Source organism: Hoplias malabaricus, chromosome 4, assembly GCF_029633855.1.
Source record: "Hoplias malabaricus isolate fHopMal1 chromosome 4, fHopMal1.hap1, whole genome shotgun sequence".
Lineage (NCBI taxonomy): Eukaryota > Metazoa > Chordata > Actinopteri > Characiformes > Erythrinidae > Hoplias > Hoplias malabaricus.
Window position 1 is genome coordinate 19,576,145 of NC_089803.1, and position 16,578 is coordinate 19,592,722.

Here is a 16,578-nt window from a genome sequence, read left to right on the forward strand (position 1 = left end):
CATATTAAGTGTGTATGGCTACTGCTGCTTGGTTGGGCAAGGTTTACAGAGCAATGGCTAAAACCCTGCACAGCGTAATGAGAAACTGATTAGGGTATTTTCTTTAAAGTATATCAATTATTCATTTAACTCCAGCACTGTTTCAGAGTTGCCAGAAAAAAGAAAGAGTTTCGTGATTAAACTGCCAACTCTATTTGCGCTAATCAAAACTAAGCAGGTTAGAAATTTGCCACTATGATTACATTAGCATGATAAACTTCCACTAAAAATCCACACCTGATTAGAATAATATTCACTTACGGGCAAAATAAACATAACATATTTCAACATAACTGATAATGTGTTGTTAAACTTTAAAAGTAGCAACTGTGAGCTACAGTTTCTCATTAGGGTGTATGGGATTTTGCTAGTTCACATTCACCCTAGCACAGCTGCTAGAAAGAATGAGGGTGTTGGTAGAGCTTGGATGGGGTGAGTGATAGTAAAAATGGAAAACTGCATTAACGCTTGCATTTCTGGACAGAGTAGAAAGGATGGATACAGAGGGAAAACAAAAACGAGTGGAGTGCAGAAGAGGTGCTATTGTTGAAACCAATGCATTATGGGTAAGAATAAGAGAGGAATCAAATGAAATAGAAAAAGATAAAAACAAAAACAACAAAAACACATTTGTGCAAGTGCAGGAGCTTAAAGACAAAATATACACATAAGCTTTGTGTGAAGTCATACTCACATTCTTGTTTGAAAGTGAAATATTCGGTCAAATGTCTACATTCATGATTTCCCCGCAGTAGAAATAACGTCTTTGGGTAGAGGATTTTCAGTGACCAGAGATACAAAACACACTGAGAGAGTGAGAGAGAGAGAGAGAGAGAGAGAGAGAGAGAGATCAAACAAATTATTGGTAGATTCAAAATAAAATGCCTTTTGCTAATTCTCAAACAGGCTGCCACACGTATTTGTTCCCTAAGTACAGAGAAAATACAACCCGGATTCCAAATAAAGTTGGGACACTAAACAATTTGTGAATAAAAGCTGAATGCAATGATGTGGAGACGGCAAATATCAATATTTTATTCGTAATAGGACATAGATCAAAAGTTTAATCTGAGTAAATGTAACATTTTAAAGGAAAAATATGTTGATTCAGAATTTCACAGTGTCAACAAATCCCAAAAAAGTTGGGACAAGTAGCAATAAGTGGCTGGAAAAAGGAAATTGAGCATATAACGAACCGCTGGAAGACCAATTAACACTAATTAGGTCAATTGACAACATGATTGGGTATAAAAAGAGCTTCTCAGAGTGTCAGTGTCTCTCTGAAGCCAAGATGGTAAGAGGATCACCAATTCCACCATATCAATATTTCAGCAATACCAGAATGGTGTTACCCAGCGTAAAATAGCAAAGACTTTTAAGTTATCATCATCAACCGTGCATTACATCATCAAAAGATTCAGAGAATCTGGAACAATTGCTGTGCGTAAGGGTCAAGGCTGTAAAACTCTACTGGATGCTCGTGATCTCCGGACCCTTAAACATCACTGCACCTCAAACAGGAATGCCACTGTCAAGGAAATAACAGAATGGGCTCAGGAATACTTCCAGAAAGCCTTGTCAGTGAACACAATCCACCGTGCCATCCGCCGTTACCAGCTGAACTCTACAGTGCAAAGAGGAAGCCATTTCTAAGCAAGCTCCACAAGCTCAGACGTTTGCACTGGGCCAGGGGTCTTTTAAAATGGAGTGTGGCAAAATGGAAGACTGTTCTCTGGTCAGATGAGTCACGATTTGAAGTTCTTTATGGAACACTGGGACGCCATGTCATCCGGACCAGAGAGGACAAGGATAACCCAAGTTGTTATCAACGCTCCGTTCAGAAGCCTGCATCACTGATGGTATGGGGTTGCATGAGTGCTTGTGGCATGGGCAGCTTGCATGTCTGGAAAGGCACCATTAATGCAGAGGACTATGTTCAGGTTCTAGAACAACATATGCTCCCATCTAGACGTCATCTCTTTCAGGGAAGACCCTGCATTTTTCAACAAGATAATGCCAGACCACATTCTGCAGCAATCACAACATCATGGCTACGTAGGAGAAGGATCCGGGGACTGAAATGGCAGCCTGCAGTCCAGATCTTTCACCTATACAGAGCATTTGGAACACTGATATCTCCTCGAATGTGACTTGAGCTGTTGCTACCAGATAATCAATATTAATGACCTTATCTGTGAGTGGCCATAATGTTTTGGCTGTTTAATACATAACAATGTGCTTCATGTTTAGCGAGTTAAACAAGGAGAGAAACCCCCCCCGCGCTCTTACCTCGATACTGAAGTAGCCTCGGTCCACATAGTCGCCTAGAAAGAGGTACCGCGTCGTCGCTGGCGACCCTCCAACTTCAAACAGCTTCATCAAGTCGAAGAACTGTCCGTGGATATCTCCACACACTGGAGCGAACACAACAACATCAGGACAATGGGAAAATTACAGCGTTAAAAAGGCAGGACAATTCTAGGAGACAGTAACACTGAAATGACTGTTTATGTTCAAACACCACTGATAGTATACATTGAAGTGCACAACACTGCTAACGTATGTGGTCATTTAAGTATCACCTTCCTGTGCATTGCTCATTAATATGTAGTTGGTCACCCTTCACCTTTATAGCTTCCACTCCTCTAGAGAGTCTTTATAATAGACCTGGTGTCCATTCATTTTCTTGGAGGCACTATGCTATTTAAGCTTACTGTAATTATTTTGTCACTGTCCAAATAAAAACATTGATTGACAGATGTCAATAATGATATGTGCATACACCAATCAGGCAACTATAAATTTATGACCACCTCCTTGTTTCTACACTTTATGGCCATTCCCTCAGCTCCACTGAACATAAAAAGCTAGAGTCCAGCCGTTGTTCTGCACACTTTTTATTTTGCCCCTTTCACCCTGTTCTTCAATAGTGAGGACACCCACAGAACCACCACAGAGCAGGTATTGTTTGGATGCTGCAATGAAACTGATTTAGTGGAGGTGTGTTAGTGTGTGGTGTGCTGGTACAAGTGGATCAGACACAGCTGTACTGCTAGAGTATTTGATCCCTGTGTCCACCAGTGGCGGATGCTGGTCTTTCAAGGAGGGGAAGCTCAATTTCGGCCTACATCATAAAATGTGTCGGTTTATTTATACGTAAATTCTACCCTCCGTTCCTTTTTAAGAAAATGATCTGTGACCCTGTCGTACCAACAAGGCGTCTTTTCCAGGGACTTGACTAGTGTCCTCTCAATGGCCAGCAGAGCAAAGGATCGCTGATTCGCTCGTTTCGCTGTCAATCAAAAAGGGATTCAGCCTCAGACAGATCATCCAATCATCATGCAGAACCTGAGTGTCTGGGCCAGCCGAGGCCAGCCCACTGCCCCATAGACCCCCAGAGACGCTGAGCGTCCGATGGGCGGGACAAAGCCCAGCATTTATCCAATGACTCGTCTCGTTTCGCTTCACTTCGCTGCTTCGCTATTGAACTATGTGGACGCTCAGCGTTCTCACTGTTTAAAGCACTGTGAAGCTACGGGAATGATTGAGAGGAAAGCCGCATCTTTACCAGTGATAAGAAGCTGATTCTGAACAAAAGTTGAGCGCGTTGTAGTGCATATTTATTCAATGACGTACACACAACAGTATATATTTGATCACAAAATACATTTTAGGGGAAGCTGAGCTTCACTTGCAGTCTTAGAGCAATCGCCACTGGTGTCCACTTACTATCCACTCTGTTAGACATTGCTGCCTAGTTGGTCCACCAGTAGCTCATCTCTTGCTGCACAATTTGTGTTGCTCGTCCTCTAGTCCTTCATCAGTGGACACAAGATGCAGCAGTCACACTGATCCACTCGTACCAACACCACATCAGTGTCACTGCAGCACTGAGAATGATCCACAACCCAAATCATACCTGCGCTGTGGTGGTCCTCACTATTGAAGAACAGGGTGAAAGGCGACTAACAAAGTGCAGAGCAACAGACGGACTACAGTCTGTAATTGTAAAACTACAAGCGCTCCTGTATGGTCAGTGGACCTGAGAGAATGGACAGTGAGGGTAAAAATAAGTTGTGTATGTGTGTGTGTAATGTGATGTTAACAAAGTCTACTGCCATAACACATCTGATTGATCTTTAAACTCATGCCAAAAAAAGCTCCTCTGGGAAACAAACCTTCACAGTCCCAAGCTCCAACCACTCAGTGCTGTCACATCAAAACAATCAGAAATCTTATTCTTCCTCACTCAGTCCTTTCACCAGAAAACAGGTAACACAAAGTACTGCTGGATCATATTGTCACTGTCACATCAAAACCACAAATGTTTTTATTTATATTTATTTATACCAAATAATGCAACACAGTTCAACATGTAGACCACACACTCATAAACAGAATAAAAACAACACAAAATGGCATATAAGAAAATGTAATTTCAAGTCTATTTAATGACGCCTGAGCACCTGTTTTACAGATTACGCTTGTGTGAGCTAAAACACTACAACTGGAACGGGACGCTCTGGAAAAACTGTGCATTAGTTTAAGTTGAAAAAGCTCCACATTGATACATGTCTGTACCAATATCAGTACCAGACATCACTAATGTTTCCAGGGGCTACGAATCCTCACAGAAACACAACGTCTTATCTAAAGCCTTTATCCATGAGTCAAAGTTATTGCCGCAGGAAAGAGGAACAAAATCCCAATTAATTCCCGTAATTCCGTAAGTTTCCGCCAAAACGTTACTTCACAAGGGTTATGTTAGAATGGATCGCAAACAAAAGTCTCAGGATGTTCATCATCACCATCATCTTTTAAAAGCCCTATAAACGGTACATTCCCATCCTTCACTTTCACTGATGAGTGCGAACAGAGGGAGTCTACTGAAGCTAAAGGAGCTCTTCTCCTTCGCCTCCTCCTGCATTCCCAAATTCAGAACTGTAAACTTGCTGCATGTATTACCTCCCTGCGTCATTCTGTTGTCTGACATGTTCAATAAATATTTCCGCTTTCTCTCTCTCTTGCTCCTTATGTTTCCATCTTCGAGGCATGACAAGAATAAATGGTAGAAAAAAATGAAAAAATGTTTCACCTGCCACCATCATAAATAAATAAGCATCAGTGAAAACCACTGTGTGTTTACTCTTTGTGCCTCTCCATCGTCCTGCGCTCTCCTCCTTTCTCCTGTTTCCCATTCTTTCCTCTTTGGTTCGTCTTCCATTTTTCATGCCTTATTTCATTCAATCCTGTCCCGCATCTGTCATCTTCCACCCGCTTTCCTTCCTGTTAATCGGCACCTCCATTTCTCTATCCCTCTCTTGCTTGTTATTGACAACTGGATGAATCTTTTTTTTTTGTCATATATTTGAAACATATCAGTGTTTTTCTCTGGTGTTTAATAACACAGAATCTCATCAGTTCCAGTTTTATCCACGGGCAGCGGCTTTAAAATGGACACTTAAATCTGGTCATCTGAAGCGAAACGTCAGCAAAAATTATCTTTATATTATATTTCTTTCCTTACCTTAAACACAGTGGATCAGTCAGGACATGTTTGATGTCTGGGAGTGGGCTTTGCATTGATCAATGGCTGATGTAGTGAAATAGCAAGAAAACTTTATATCCATCCAATTAGGATTGTACACATTGTTTCCAAAATCATCACACACCTGCCTCAGATGAGGTGTTCCAAATCCACTTGTACATGTTTACATGTCATAATTTATTAGTACGGTGTAGGGCCTCCTTTTGCAGCCAGTACAGTGTCAGTTCGTCTTGGGAATGACATACACAAGTCCTGCACAGTGGTCAGAGGGATTTGAAGCCATTCTTCTTGCAGGATAGTGGCCAGGTCTCTACATGATGCTGGTGGAGGAAAACGTCTCCTGACTCGCTCCTCCAACACACCCCAAAGTGGCTCAATAATATTTAGATCTGGTGACTGTGCAGGCCATGGGAGATGTTCAACTTCACTTTCATGTTCATCAAACCAGTCTTTCACCAGTCTTGCTGTGTGTATTGGTGCATTGTCGTCCTGATACACGGCACCACCTTCAGGACACAATGTTTGAACCATTGGATGCACATGGTCTTACTGGTGCAATGTGCAGTTAATGAAGATTGTCCACCAGGCTGCTCCAATTTAGCCATGAAACCTCCCACACTACAATGACAGGTGTTTCAGTTTCATTGTCTAACCCCTGTAAATCCTAACCTTTTTTCAGCTTTTCAGCATTTGTTGTCTTTTAATTAATGTCATGATTAGATTAAAGGAAATGGTCCAGAATTATTTGGGAGGGAGTGTGATTTTCCTTCCATTCAAAGTTGCATTTTCTGCATTGTTAACACGCAGGTGTGGTGTTGTTTATACTCTCAAAGATGTGTCATTTCCTAAACAGGTAGTCAACATATTGGTTGAGCATTTCTACTTTGAAACGGCACTGTTCCAAAGACAGCCTGGCAGTGGTGATATAATGAAGACCAAATGAAGTGAGTGTTACAGCTATTTGTCTCCCACCTGTAACAGGGGCCTCGATGTCCAGCATGGTCTTCTCTTGCCGGAGGATGGCTGCCCCCTCATTGATAATGCGCAGGGCCACGGGCTCCTCCACTCGGCCCTCTTTGGTGAGGTGAGCCTTCAGTAGATCCACACGTGGCTTCCCCTCGCAGTCGAACACCTCCCTCATACTCAACCTGTGGCTCAGCGGGAAGGGGACCGCTGAAAGAGAGAGAGAGAGATACTGTAAAATAATATACAACTGATATATGCTGATTTATAAACATCTGTCTACCACTTGCATTATTTCCACAGTAATTTACCGCATCATATTAAAGGGACTTTAAAGTAAACAAAATCATCACAGGTGTAAAATGGCACTCTTTAGAGCGATTTTTTTCTGTCCAAATGACTAATAAACTAACACATCCTTTGAGTAATCTCATAGAACTGGCTCACACACTCATTTTTAACTAAACGCTCCACAAAGTGCTCTACTCAGTGCTTGAAATCAGTCACAGTGTGTGTCTCTGTCACATGCCGATAGCTACGGAAAATCTTTACAATATCCTGCATGTACCTCTCCTTCATAAACATGACTTAACACTTGACAGGGTCTGACATCATGCAGTTTATTAGCACCAACGTGATGTGGACATTTTCTGTTACTTAGCATTTATAGGCAATTAGCTGCTCTTTTACTGCATAATTATAGAAAAATATATCTTGGTTCACTTACTCTATAAATATCTGAATACAGTATTCACAGTATTTCACAGTGGAAGAACTGCTGCTAAACGCTGTGAATCCTTGTAAATATTTCACAGTCTTAATTGAGTAAATTGAAAAAGGAACTCAAGGCGTATTAGGATCTCTCTGTAGTATAAGCGGCAATGGAATCTCAACATCCAGCCCCAATTATATTTAATTATGCATTTGAGACGACTTCATGGTCAAGGAGAGAGAGAGAGAGAGAGAGAGAGAGAGAGAGAGAGAGAGATGCAAAGCTTTAACGTGTGAAAAGGTAATAGTGCTGTTAGTAGTAAGTTGGGAACTGATAACAATAAACACCCAGGAGAGCCCTGGCTGAAAGAGGCTTCAAACTCTCCAGTATTTGTACCGCCACATTAACTCAGGTCATTTGAGACAATGCAAGAGTTTAATAGACAATGCTGCCTAAACAAACAGAAGATGATGTGCCATCTATAGAGTGACCAGATCTGAGATGGTGAAAAAATGATGAGGTCTCGCCCCTCACTGCTGTTGTATGTTTAGCTGAACCTATGTGTGCTTTAAGGTCCTTAACACCGTTATTTCCTACACAAAACATGGGGATTTCTATTTTAATTCATCCGAGAACTTACATTTACGTGTCGGCACAGCTGCTCGAGATGAGGGTGGGTACATGAGCTTTGCCTGACGTAAACAAGGACTACTGACGTGCAGACTGACCAATTAAATGTTTACAGAGAAGGTTATCGACCAATAACGGTAGCTCTACAGTCAGACCGTCCAATCAGAAGATTTTAGGCTACTTCACCACGCCCCCTTCTCACTCAAGGGAACCAATTGGAGTAGGGGAGGGCGGGACTAGTTTGTGAAATTAACGCTTCTCGAAGTTCTGTGTAAGTTCTAGAAAAACAAAATCCCGGAGGTTTGTGAAATTCCGCCCGGACATTTTTTTAAGTCTAAAAAAGAGGACATGTCCGGGTAAAACAGGATGTCTGGTCACCCTAGTCATCTACAAACCAAAGCTGTAGTAGACAGGCGCTGTGGAAAAGTCAGAGACGACTCTAATGTTAACTTGAGCAAATACACAATGAACTTGAACACCTCACAGCAATGTTCTAATATCTGAAATAAAAAAACCTCCTGGAAGAGAAGATGCCCGTACTGAAGAAAAGGGGTAACAACGCCCCTATTAACCCCCTACATTTAATTAAAGAGAAAAGTGTGCAAACACCTTACAGAAGTGAGCTTGGGATTGAAAGGTTGTTGGTTCAGGACTGGCAGGGACAATTGGGGCTAGGAGAGTAAAGGAATAGTGCTTTCCCCTCCCTCAACACGCACGGGACAAATGCTCTCGAGCAAAGCCCCTAATCCTCAAATGCTCTTTGTAAAATGCAGGTGAAGTGGTTGCCCACCTCTCTATGGTGCGTGATTGTGCTTTGGGCACTGAAACTTTGTGTTTACTTTTACCTTTGACCTCCAGTGTCGTCTTAATTAAAGTCAAACACAGCACGTCCAAACCACAGACGCCATGTTTTTCTTCGCTACGAGCTGCTCGAGTCGCTTGGTTTGCTTTGACATTTAGGTTGCTTCCATGTGGCAGATAGGGGCAGAGTCACATGACTACAGCTTGGTAGCATGGTTTTAAAGGGACAGTACATGAACACACAGTGGGGACATAACTGTATAAAAATAACCAATAAAATCATTATAGACAAGATTATGTCGATTAGACGTAGTGAATGTCTATTTCAATTCATTTTCGATTAATTGCCCGGCCCTACTCACTAGGGTTTGTTTGTGTCTGTGTGTGTGTTCACTAACAAAGGTGAGTTAAATGCAGTCTTATTCTTGTACTGCTTTGCAGAGATGATAAAAGCTTTCTTCTTCTTCTGCTATAATTCGTCTAAATTGCATCTTCTGTTTTTTTCTAAAATTCAGATAAATCTGTAAAAATAATACAATCTTAAAGAACGTGTTCTGCTTCTCACAATCTAAATTATCTCCATTACTTCCTTCCCAGAGGTTCATGCTTCTACAAACCTCTAATACAGGCATTAGATGCAATTATTCATTCATTCATTATCTGTAAGCGCTTATCCAGTTCAGGGTCGCGGTGGGTCCAGAGCCTACCTGGAATCATTGGGCGCAAGGCGGGGAATACACCCTGGAGGGGGCGCCAGTCCTTCACAGGGCAACACAGACACACACACACATTCACTCACACACTCACACCTACGGACACTTTTGAGTCGTCAATCTACCTACCAACGTGTGTTTTTGGACTGTGGGAGGAAACCGGAGCACCCGGAGGAGACCCACGCAGACACAGGGAGAACACACCACACTCCTCACAGACAGTCACCCGGAGGAAACCCACGCAGACACAGGGAGAACACACCACACTCCTCACAGACAGTCACCCGGAGGAAACCCACACAGACACAGGGAGAACACACCACACTCCTCACAGACAGTCACCCGGAGGAAACCCACACAGACACAGGGACAACACACCACACTCCTCACAGACAATCACCCGGACGAAACCCCTAAAATCTCTTCTCCTCTTGAAATTGGATTATCTTACATATTATCTCTTTATAAATGTCCTTTGGCCATTTTTGATGCTCACGAGATAGTAGTTACTACAACAGCTAAGGTGTGTGTGTTGGTAAGGTGTTGTGTGAAAGAGAGCATAATATCAGTGACTTATTTGGGAAAAGCTTTTGTTGGTGTGAACGACTGTATCTGGTTGTTTTTGCCAAGATTAAAATTAGCTATGTGCACAAAGGTAAAGAGGGAGAAATTAAACACTGATGGATTTTGATATTGGAGTTTGGGGCTTCTGTATAATGTTCTTTTCAATATATGTTCCTCATTGAGATGAAAGAGGAGCCTCGGCCTGTGGACAGTGTAGTGTATATGTTAATGCACATTTGCATGGTTTACGAGCTGGTGCTGCAACACCGTGCACTGCATTTCGTAACACATCAGAAAGTGGGGGAAGCTGGAGAAAAAAGGATACAGGAAGAGTGAGAGAGAGAAAAAGAGAGAGAGGGAGAAGTGAGAGAAAAAGTGAAGAAAGAGAGAGAGAAAAAAGAGGAGGTGAGAAGGAAAGGAAACTGTGGCAGGTGTTACCGGGGCAACAACAGCCAAAGCCTGGTATGCTGCCAGAGAGACACATCATTGATTATAACACACACACACACACACACACACACACACACACACACACACACACACACAGTACATATGAAGACCGGTGTGGATTCATATACATCTACTTCTCACATAAGCCTTACATGGTAATAAGATAAAGCTGGGGGCTCTGAGATGCTGTTGATACACAAAGCCTCTCACAGCTGTGAACACACACACACACAGCCACCACACACACACCCACGCACATCCCGCTGTCTGTTCACATCGCTATTAGAACTTCACAAAAATCCTCCAAATAGCATTTTCCAGTAGGGGGCAGCACTGAGCTCTCAGAGCCACTTACTGACTGCACATGCAGTCTGCCCTCAATTTCCTTTGGACAAGCAGACCACTGAACTAAAGAGCTCCATTTATGTCTGAGAGTCTGTTACCATCACATACTGCTGTGTGCTATAAATGTGTACGTCTACATAGACATACAACCCTCAGTAGATCCCTCCATCACACGTGTATTACAACAGCACTGAATAAACACACACTCTCATTCTGAGTGCAAAAGTCTGGAGGGGGTTTTACTGATAATCTTAGGGAAACTAAGCAGAGCACATACGTGCACATTTTAATGCAATTTCCTGTTGATTTGCTGGACTGGACTTATCAGGAAGGAAACAGCAGTGGGTGGTGCAAAAGAGACAGCACATCAGGTCATGTTTTATTGTTTTGTTCTTAAAAATAAATATAATTGTGCAATGCAGTGAAAGGGTGCTCTCTCCAGGTATGGGACAGGAACATTCAGATCATTAAAATGCTGATGTTACGCGCAAAAACAGCCAGCAGAGACGGTGTTAATTGAATCCCATCTTGGCGGGAAACCTGCAGCATGATGTTAAGCAGATACAGAGAAACTTCAAGAACACATTAGTGGAATTTGATCTGGATGGATGTTAAAATTATAGCAGGAAAAGGGGTTTGGTGCTTTTGTGTGTGTGACTTTATTTAGCAGTATGGGTGCATTATTGAAGTGCAGTATACAGCAGAGGGCTCTTACATAACACTGTCTCCTCGGGCGCTGGCACTGAGACACACACACACACACACACCGCCAGCTACACCACAGCTGCACGTGCACACACACACGCACACACATACATAGCCATTCTACTGTAATATTATCACATGTACATATTCACAAAGATACCAAGGAACCAAACAATAGAAAATACATCCACATGCTTTATAGGTTTACAATAAATATATATGGTTCATCTTACAAATTAGTGTTAATATTTTTGGTGTGTTTTGCATGAAAAATTTTTTCTAGAGTAAGATATGACCAAAATAAATTCAACAACACAACTTCGTTCATATTCTAATAAAGCATTAATACTGTTTACTGGCCATTCTGGGTTTTTCTACACAATATTATCATTCATTCATTCGGTGGAAACCCACACAGACACAGGGAGAACACACCACACTCCTCACAGACAGTCACCCAGAGGAAACCCACACAGACACAGGGAGAACACACCACACTCCTCACAGACAGTCACCCGGAGGAAACCCACACAGACACAGGGAGAACACACCACACTCTTCACAGACAGTCACCCGGAGGAAACCCACGCAGACACAGGGAGAACACACCACACTCCTCACAGACAGTCACCCCGAGGAAACCCACGCAGACACAGGGAGAACACACCACACCCCTCACAGACAATCACCCGGACGAAACCCACGCAGACACAGGGAGAACACACCACACTCCTCACAGACTGTCACCGGAGGAAACCCACGCGGACACAGGGAGAACACACCACAGTCCTCACAGACTGTCACCGGAGGAAACCCACGCGGACACAGGAAGAACACACCACACTCCTCACAGACAGTCACCCGGAGGAAACCCACACACACACAGGGAGAACACACCACACTCCTCACAGACAATCACCCAGATGAAACCCACACAGACACAGGGAGAACACACCACTCTCTTATATTATGTACATTATAATATAAAATCCAATTACTTTAATGTGCACCCATCAAGGGAAATGGGCATATTATTGTCATGTCGAAAGCCAAGTGTAGTCAAGAAGGTTAAAAGACCCCTACATTGAACTGTGCAGATAAGAACTTGCTGGTATTTGATCATGCACACATTCAGCATCAGCACCTGACCTCACTGGCTGCATTCCATCAAACTAAACAACAAATATCTAGCGTAAAGCTTCTCCAGAAGAGCTGTCGCTGTTACTGCAGCAAAGTGAGAGGGGGGCAACTCCCCGTTAATACACTTCATTTCACACCCTGGCATCACTTAATGCATATTTAAAAAGGAGGCACCACACAAACACACACAAATCTCGCGTGAAGCCGAAGGCAACATGAAATTATCTATTCAGTGGCTCACACACGAACACATTTACATAGCCAGGCATTCTTATTACAAAGAGAAGGAGCCCTCTGTGCAAATACACACCCATATGTGAATTGTGCACACATTAGATATGGTGAAGACACGGCGAAGGCTGCATGGTCTGGCGAGCCGTGTGAATCATTGATTAGAACGCAGCGATCGGGAGCGCAACAGTGCGGGCTAAATATAAACCAACTGTTTCTAACATACAAGAGCAGATGGGCCTGCTCAGAGAAAAAGGAACTAGACGCACAGCCCTTAAAACCACATTCACACACACACACACACAGACAGACACACATTTTAGAGCTGCAACAATTTAATACCTTAATTTTAAAATAGCCTAGCTTTATAAAAGCTCAATAAATTCATGTTTTATTAATATACACCCACTACACCACTCCCTCTATAGTGGGTGAAATCAGCTATGTAAATACGCACCAGGAGTGAACACATACGACCAAATATGGACACACTGTTTGTATAAATGACATAGAGGGAGCAGCTGTACATAGGCTTACAACTACGCTATGTAAAGTTTGCTATTTTTGCTCCTAGGGTCGTCCTACACTCTCCTATAATCCAGGAGTGGGGGTGCGGCTGAGGGGGTTCCTACCCTCCTCCTAAGGTTACACAGTGCAGTTCCTTCAGTGCCTGGAGTAGAAAAACAGACTATTCTCACTATTACAGGTCAGTGAAGCATCACAATTATTGTGAAGCTGTAATAATGAGCTAAAATAACTACCTAGTGTTGAGTTATCTCTGAGTCCTCAGTGCCTGGTGTCAGCTAGAGGGCTATAAACCGTGGATCTTCTGGGATGAGATGGAATGGCATCTGTGATTCAGAATTCATCACCCGCATCAAAGCCTCACAGAAATGTTCCAAAATCTAGTGTAAAACCCTTCACTGCAGATGAGCAGGCATTTGAGAACTTTAACTACGTAAAAGTAAATAAGCATCAGAACACTGCTCATACAAAAAAAGACCTGTCGGATATGAGCTCTGTTACTAAACGTGTTCTAGAATTAATGTCCATTAATTTCACTATTTGCCAGGACCTTCTGTGTTGCAGCTACTCAGTTTATTTATTTTAGGCGTGGGTCTGGTTTGCATAGACCTGTTAGTTCAGTGGGTGAAGGTTTTGCCAGCACTGATCCTTTATTACAGGTGTCAACACCTAAGGTTTACCCATACACAGCTGACAAAACCCTGACGCAGTTTCACACTGGGATATGTCACAGTCGGAAAGGAATCACCAACGTTACGGTGGTCACTCTTGATTATTTTGGCAATCAAGAAACCTAGTGATCGTCATAACTGTTTGGGGGTTGATTGTTTTGGTTCTTAAGACATCAACAGAGTTTGACATTGTGCTTCTGGATCCCTGACACTTTTTCAAAGTTAGAGGCACCAAGTTAAATTCATCATTGGTTACAATAGGGTATTTTAGTCTAAAATTATAGAAACATTATAATGACGCTTACATTAAAGCTGAGTTCAACCTACTTTTGCGCTAACATTTATAGCATTTGGCAGATGCTCATTTCTACACTTTTTACCTGTTAAAACTAAAACTAAAGGGCTGAAATCAAACCAGCTCTGTGAGCCCCAGACCCCAGGGAACAACGCCCTGATGTTGTAGTTGGCATTTTGAATGTACTGGATTGCCGTGGTTTTCAGGAGGAGAAGAGAACCCCGTTCTTAACGTAAACTGGAAATTAAGGTTTTAGATTTTCTAATTATAAATTTTGAAACAGTTACGAATATCAAAACAGCGCTGTAACATAATCCTAGTGTGTGAATGTGGTGCTACGTTAACTTAGGGCCTTGCAGGCAGCAGTGTGTGTAGCACAACATCTCCCATACACATGCCAGGGCCCTGCCACTTTCCTTTGCTCCTCCATCCCCTCCCTCCTCCCTGTCACATCCTTCACCATCTCCATCACACAGGCCTCAGATGACTCTGTGTGTGTGAGTGTGTGTGAGAGAGAGAGAGTGTGTGTGTGTGTGTGTATGCGTGTGATGGAATGGGTCAGGACAGGACAGACAGCGAGAGCGTGAGGTCAGGATGACTGGCCTCAGAGCACACTTGTGTGTGTGTGTGGGGGGGGGGGGGGGGTGTCTGTGTGCTCCTGCACTAAGGCCTGAGGCTGGTGAGACAGATGCTGAGACTCTAGCCTTTATCAGTGCTCTTTCTGCAAGGAAGAAAAAAATCTGACATGAGAGCTAACACACACACACACACACATACAATTAACTGAATTCAAGAAAATCAACATGATTGCGAACACATGGGCATGTGCAAACACACACACACGCACACACACATACATATATACATATATATATATGCTGTTGTGCTGTTGTGCAAGAGTTCTTAACCTTTTTCAGGGTCCAAATATATTTTGCCTCCCCAACGTCCACAATGCTGTCCCACAATCACCAGGCTACACCACTGATAAACACAATACAGAATAAGAAAGAGTAAGACCACTCCCTTAACTGGGTTTGAAAGTGCTTTAAATTCAGCAGAGAATTAAATGTTTCATCATGTTACAGATGTAGGTGAGAGCTGTGTATTAATACATAATCACTATAATACCATTCATTTAGACGACTGCAATCATTTTGCACCGTTGTTAATAGGGATGCCATTTTTGGAACGAGTACAAGTACGTGTATTTTTTGTACTTTCCAATACGATAGAAGAAAGCAACCAGGAGCATTGTGTAATACTGTAGTTTTTAAATAAAACATTTTTGTTTAATTAAAAACTTTATTATTAATTTCTGGAACTGTCCCTAATTTACTTAGCATTTTCCCAATAATTAGAATTTTCCTTTGGGATCATTTAAGTATTTATCTATCTATAAATTAGTAATATGAGATGCAACAAGCTCTTAATATGCAATTTGCAGTGTTGTGCATCTTTGGTATACAATAACGTCTGAAAGCGTGCAGCTGGTTCTGTTACTATTACCCAAAGTTTATCATCATTATCGAGAAAAAAATTTATCACAAAACATATCGAGATGGTTTTATAGCTTCTGTTATTTTCACAGACCTAGGGTTGTGTGCAGACATTTTATCTCGTCGAGCTAGCGTTTGCTGCGGTGTTGGTTGATGGCGTGTTCTGTTAGCAGTGAACTCCTTGCGCTGAGTATCGTGTTTCATATTAAGATGTTTTATCAGTTTACTTGTGTTGTAGTATAATGTAGAAGTGCCTCATCTTGATATTTTCACAGAACACAGTTTGCAGTTCACTTTGCTTGGGTCGCCATCGTTGATTGTGAAATAATTGCAGATTGCCGAGGTTTTGAGTTGTCTGCTCATTAGTGCAGTAATGTGCACTAGACACAAGGTTTCGGGTTTTGGTATCGGAGCCTCGTTTGCGATTACAAGTAAGAGTAAATGAACATGGTATTGGGCAAATACCCGATACCAGTATCGGTATTCATGCATCTCTAGTTGTTAGTTTTTACACTGTAGTAATCTGTTTACTTCACAAACAGAAGAAAACATTTTCTGTTGGGTTGGCGTAAATATAGTTTAATTAAATAACAGAATACTGACTTCTAACTTATTGGGTTGAGGACTTTAGTAATTTGTTTGAGCTTGAACTGTGTCGACAGCTTGGAGCGGCTAAGTGCTGACAGCCAGGAAACAGAAAAACTCATCAGTTGGTTTGGTCACTTTGGGCTTGTAGTTTAACAGCTACAT

At 42.2% G+C, this 16,578-nt stretch overlaps 1 protein-coding gene across 4 annotated transcripts in view; it reads right to left on the reverse strand.

Moving 5' to 3' along the window:
- ppp3cb (protein phosphatase 3, catalytic subunit, beta isozyme) overlaps positions 1-16,578 on the reverse strand; it is a 67,964-nt gene that overhangs the window by 20,256 nt on the left and 31,130 nt on the right. For all 4 annotated transcript variants that reach the window (XM_066669123.1, XM_066669122.1, XM_066669119.1 and 1 more), the window contains exons 2-4: positions 6,560-6,760; positions 2,329-2,453; positions 734-845 (exon numbers count right to left, since the gene is read on the reverse strand). In XM_066669123.1, coding sequence (XP_066525220.1) covers positions 734-845; positions 2,329-2,453; positions 6,560-6,728 — 406 coding nt within the window. In that variant the 5' untranslated portion in view covers positions 6,729-6,760. The remainder of the gene's footprint in view (positions 1-733; positions 846-2,328; positions 2,454-6,559; positions 6,761-16,578) is intronic.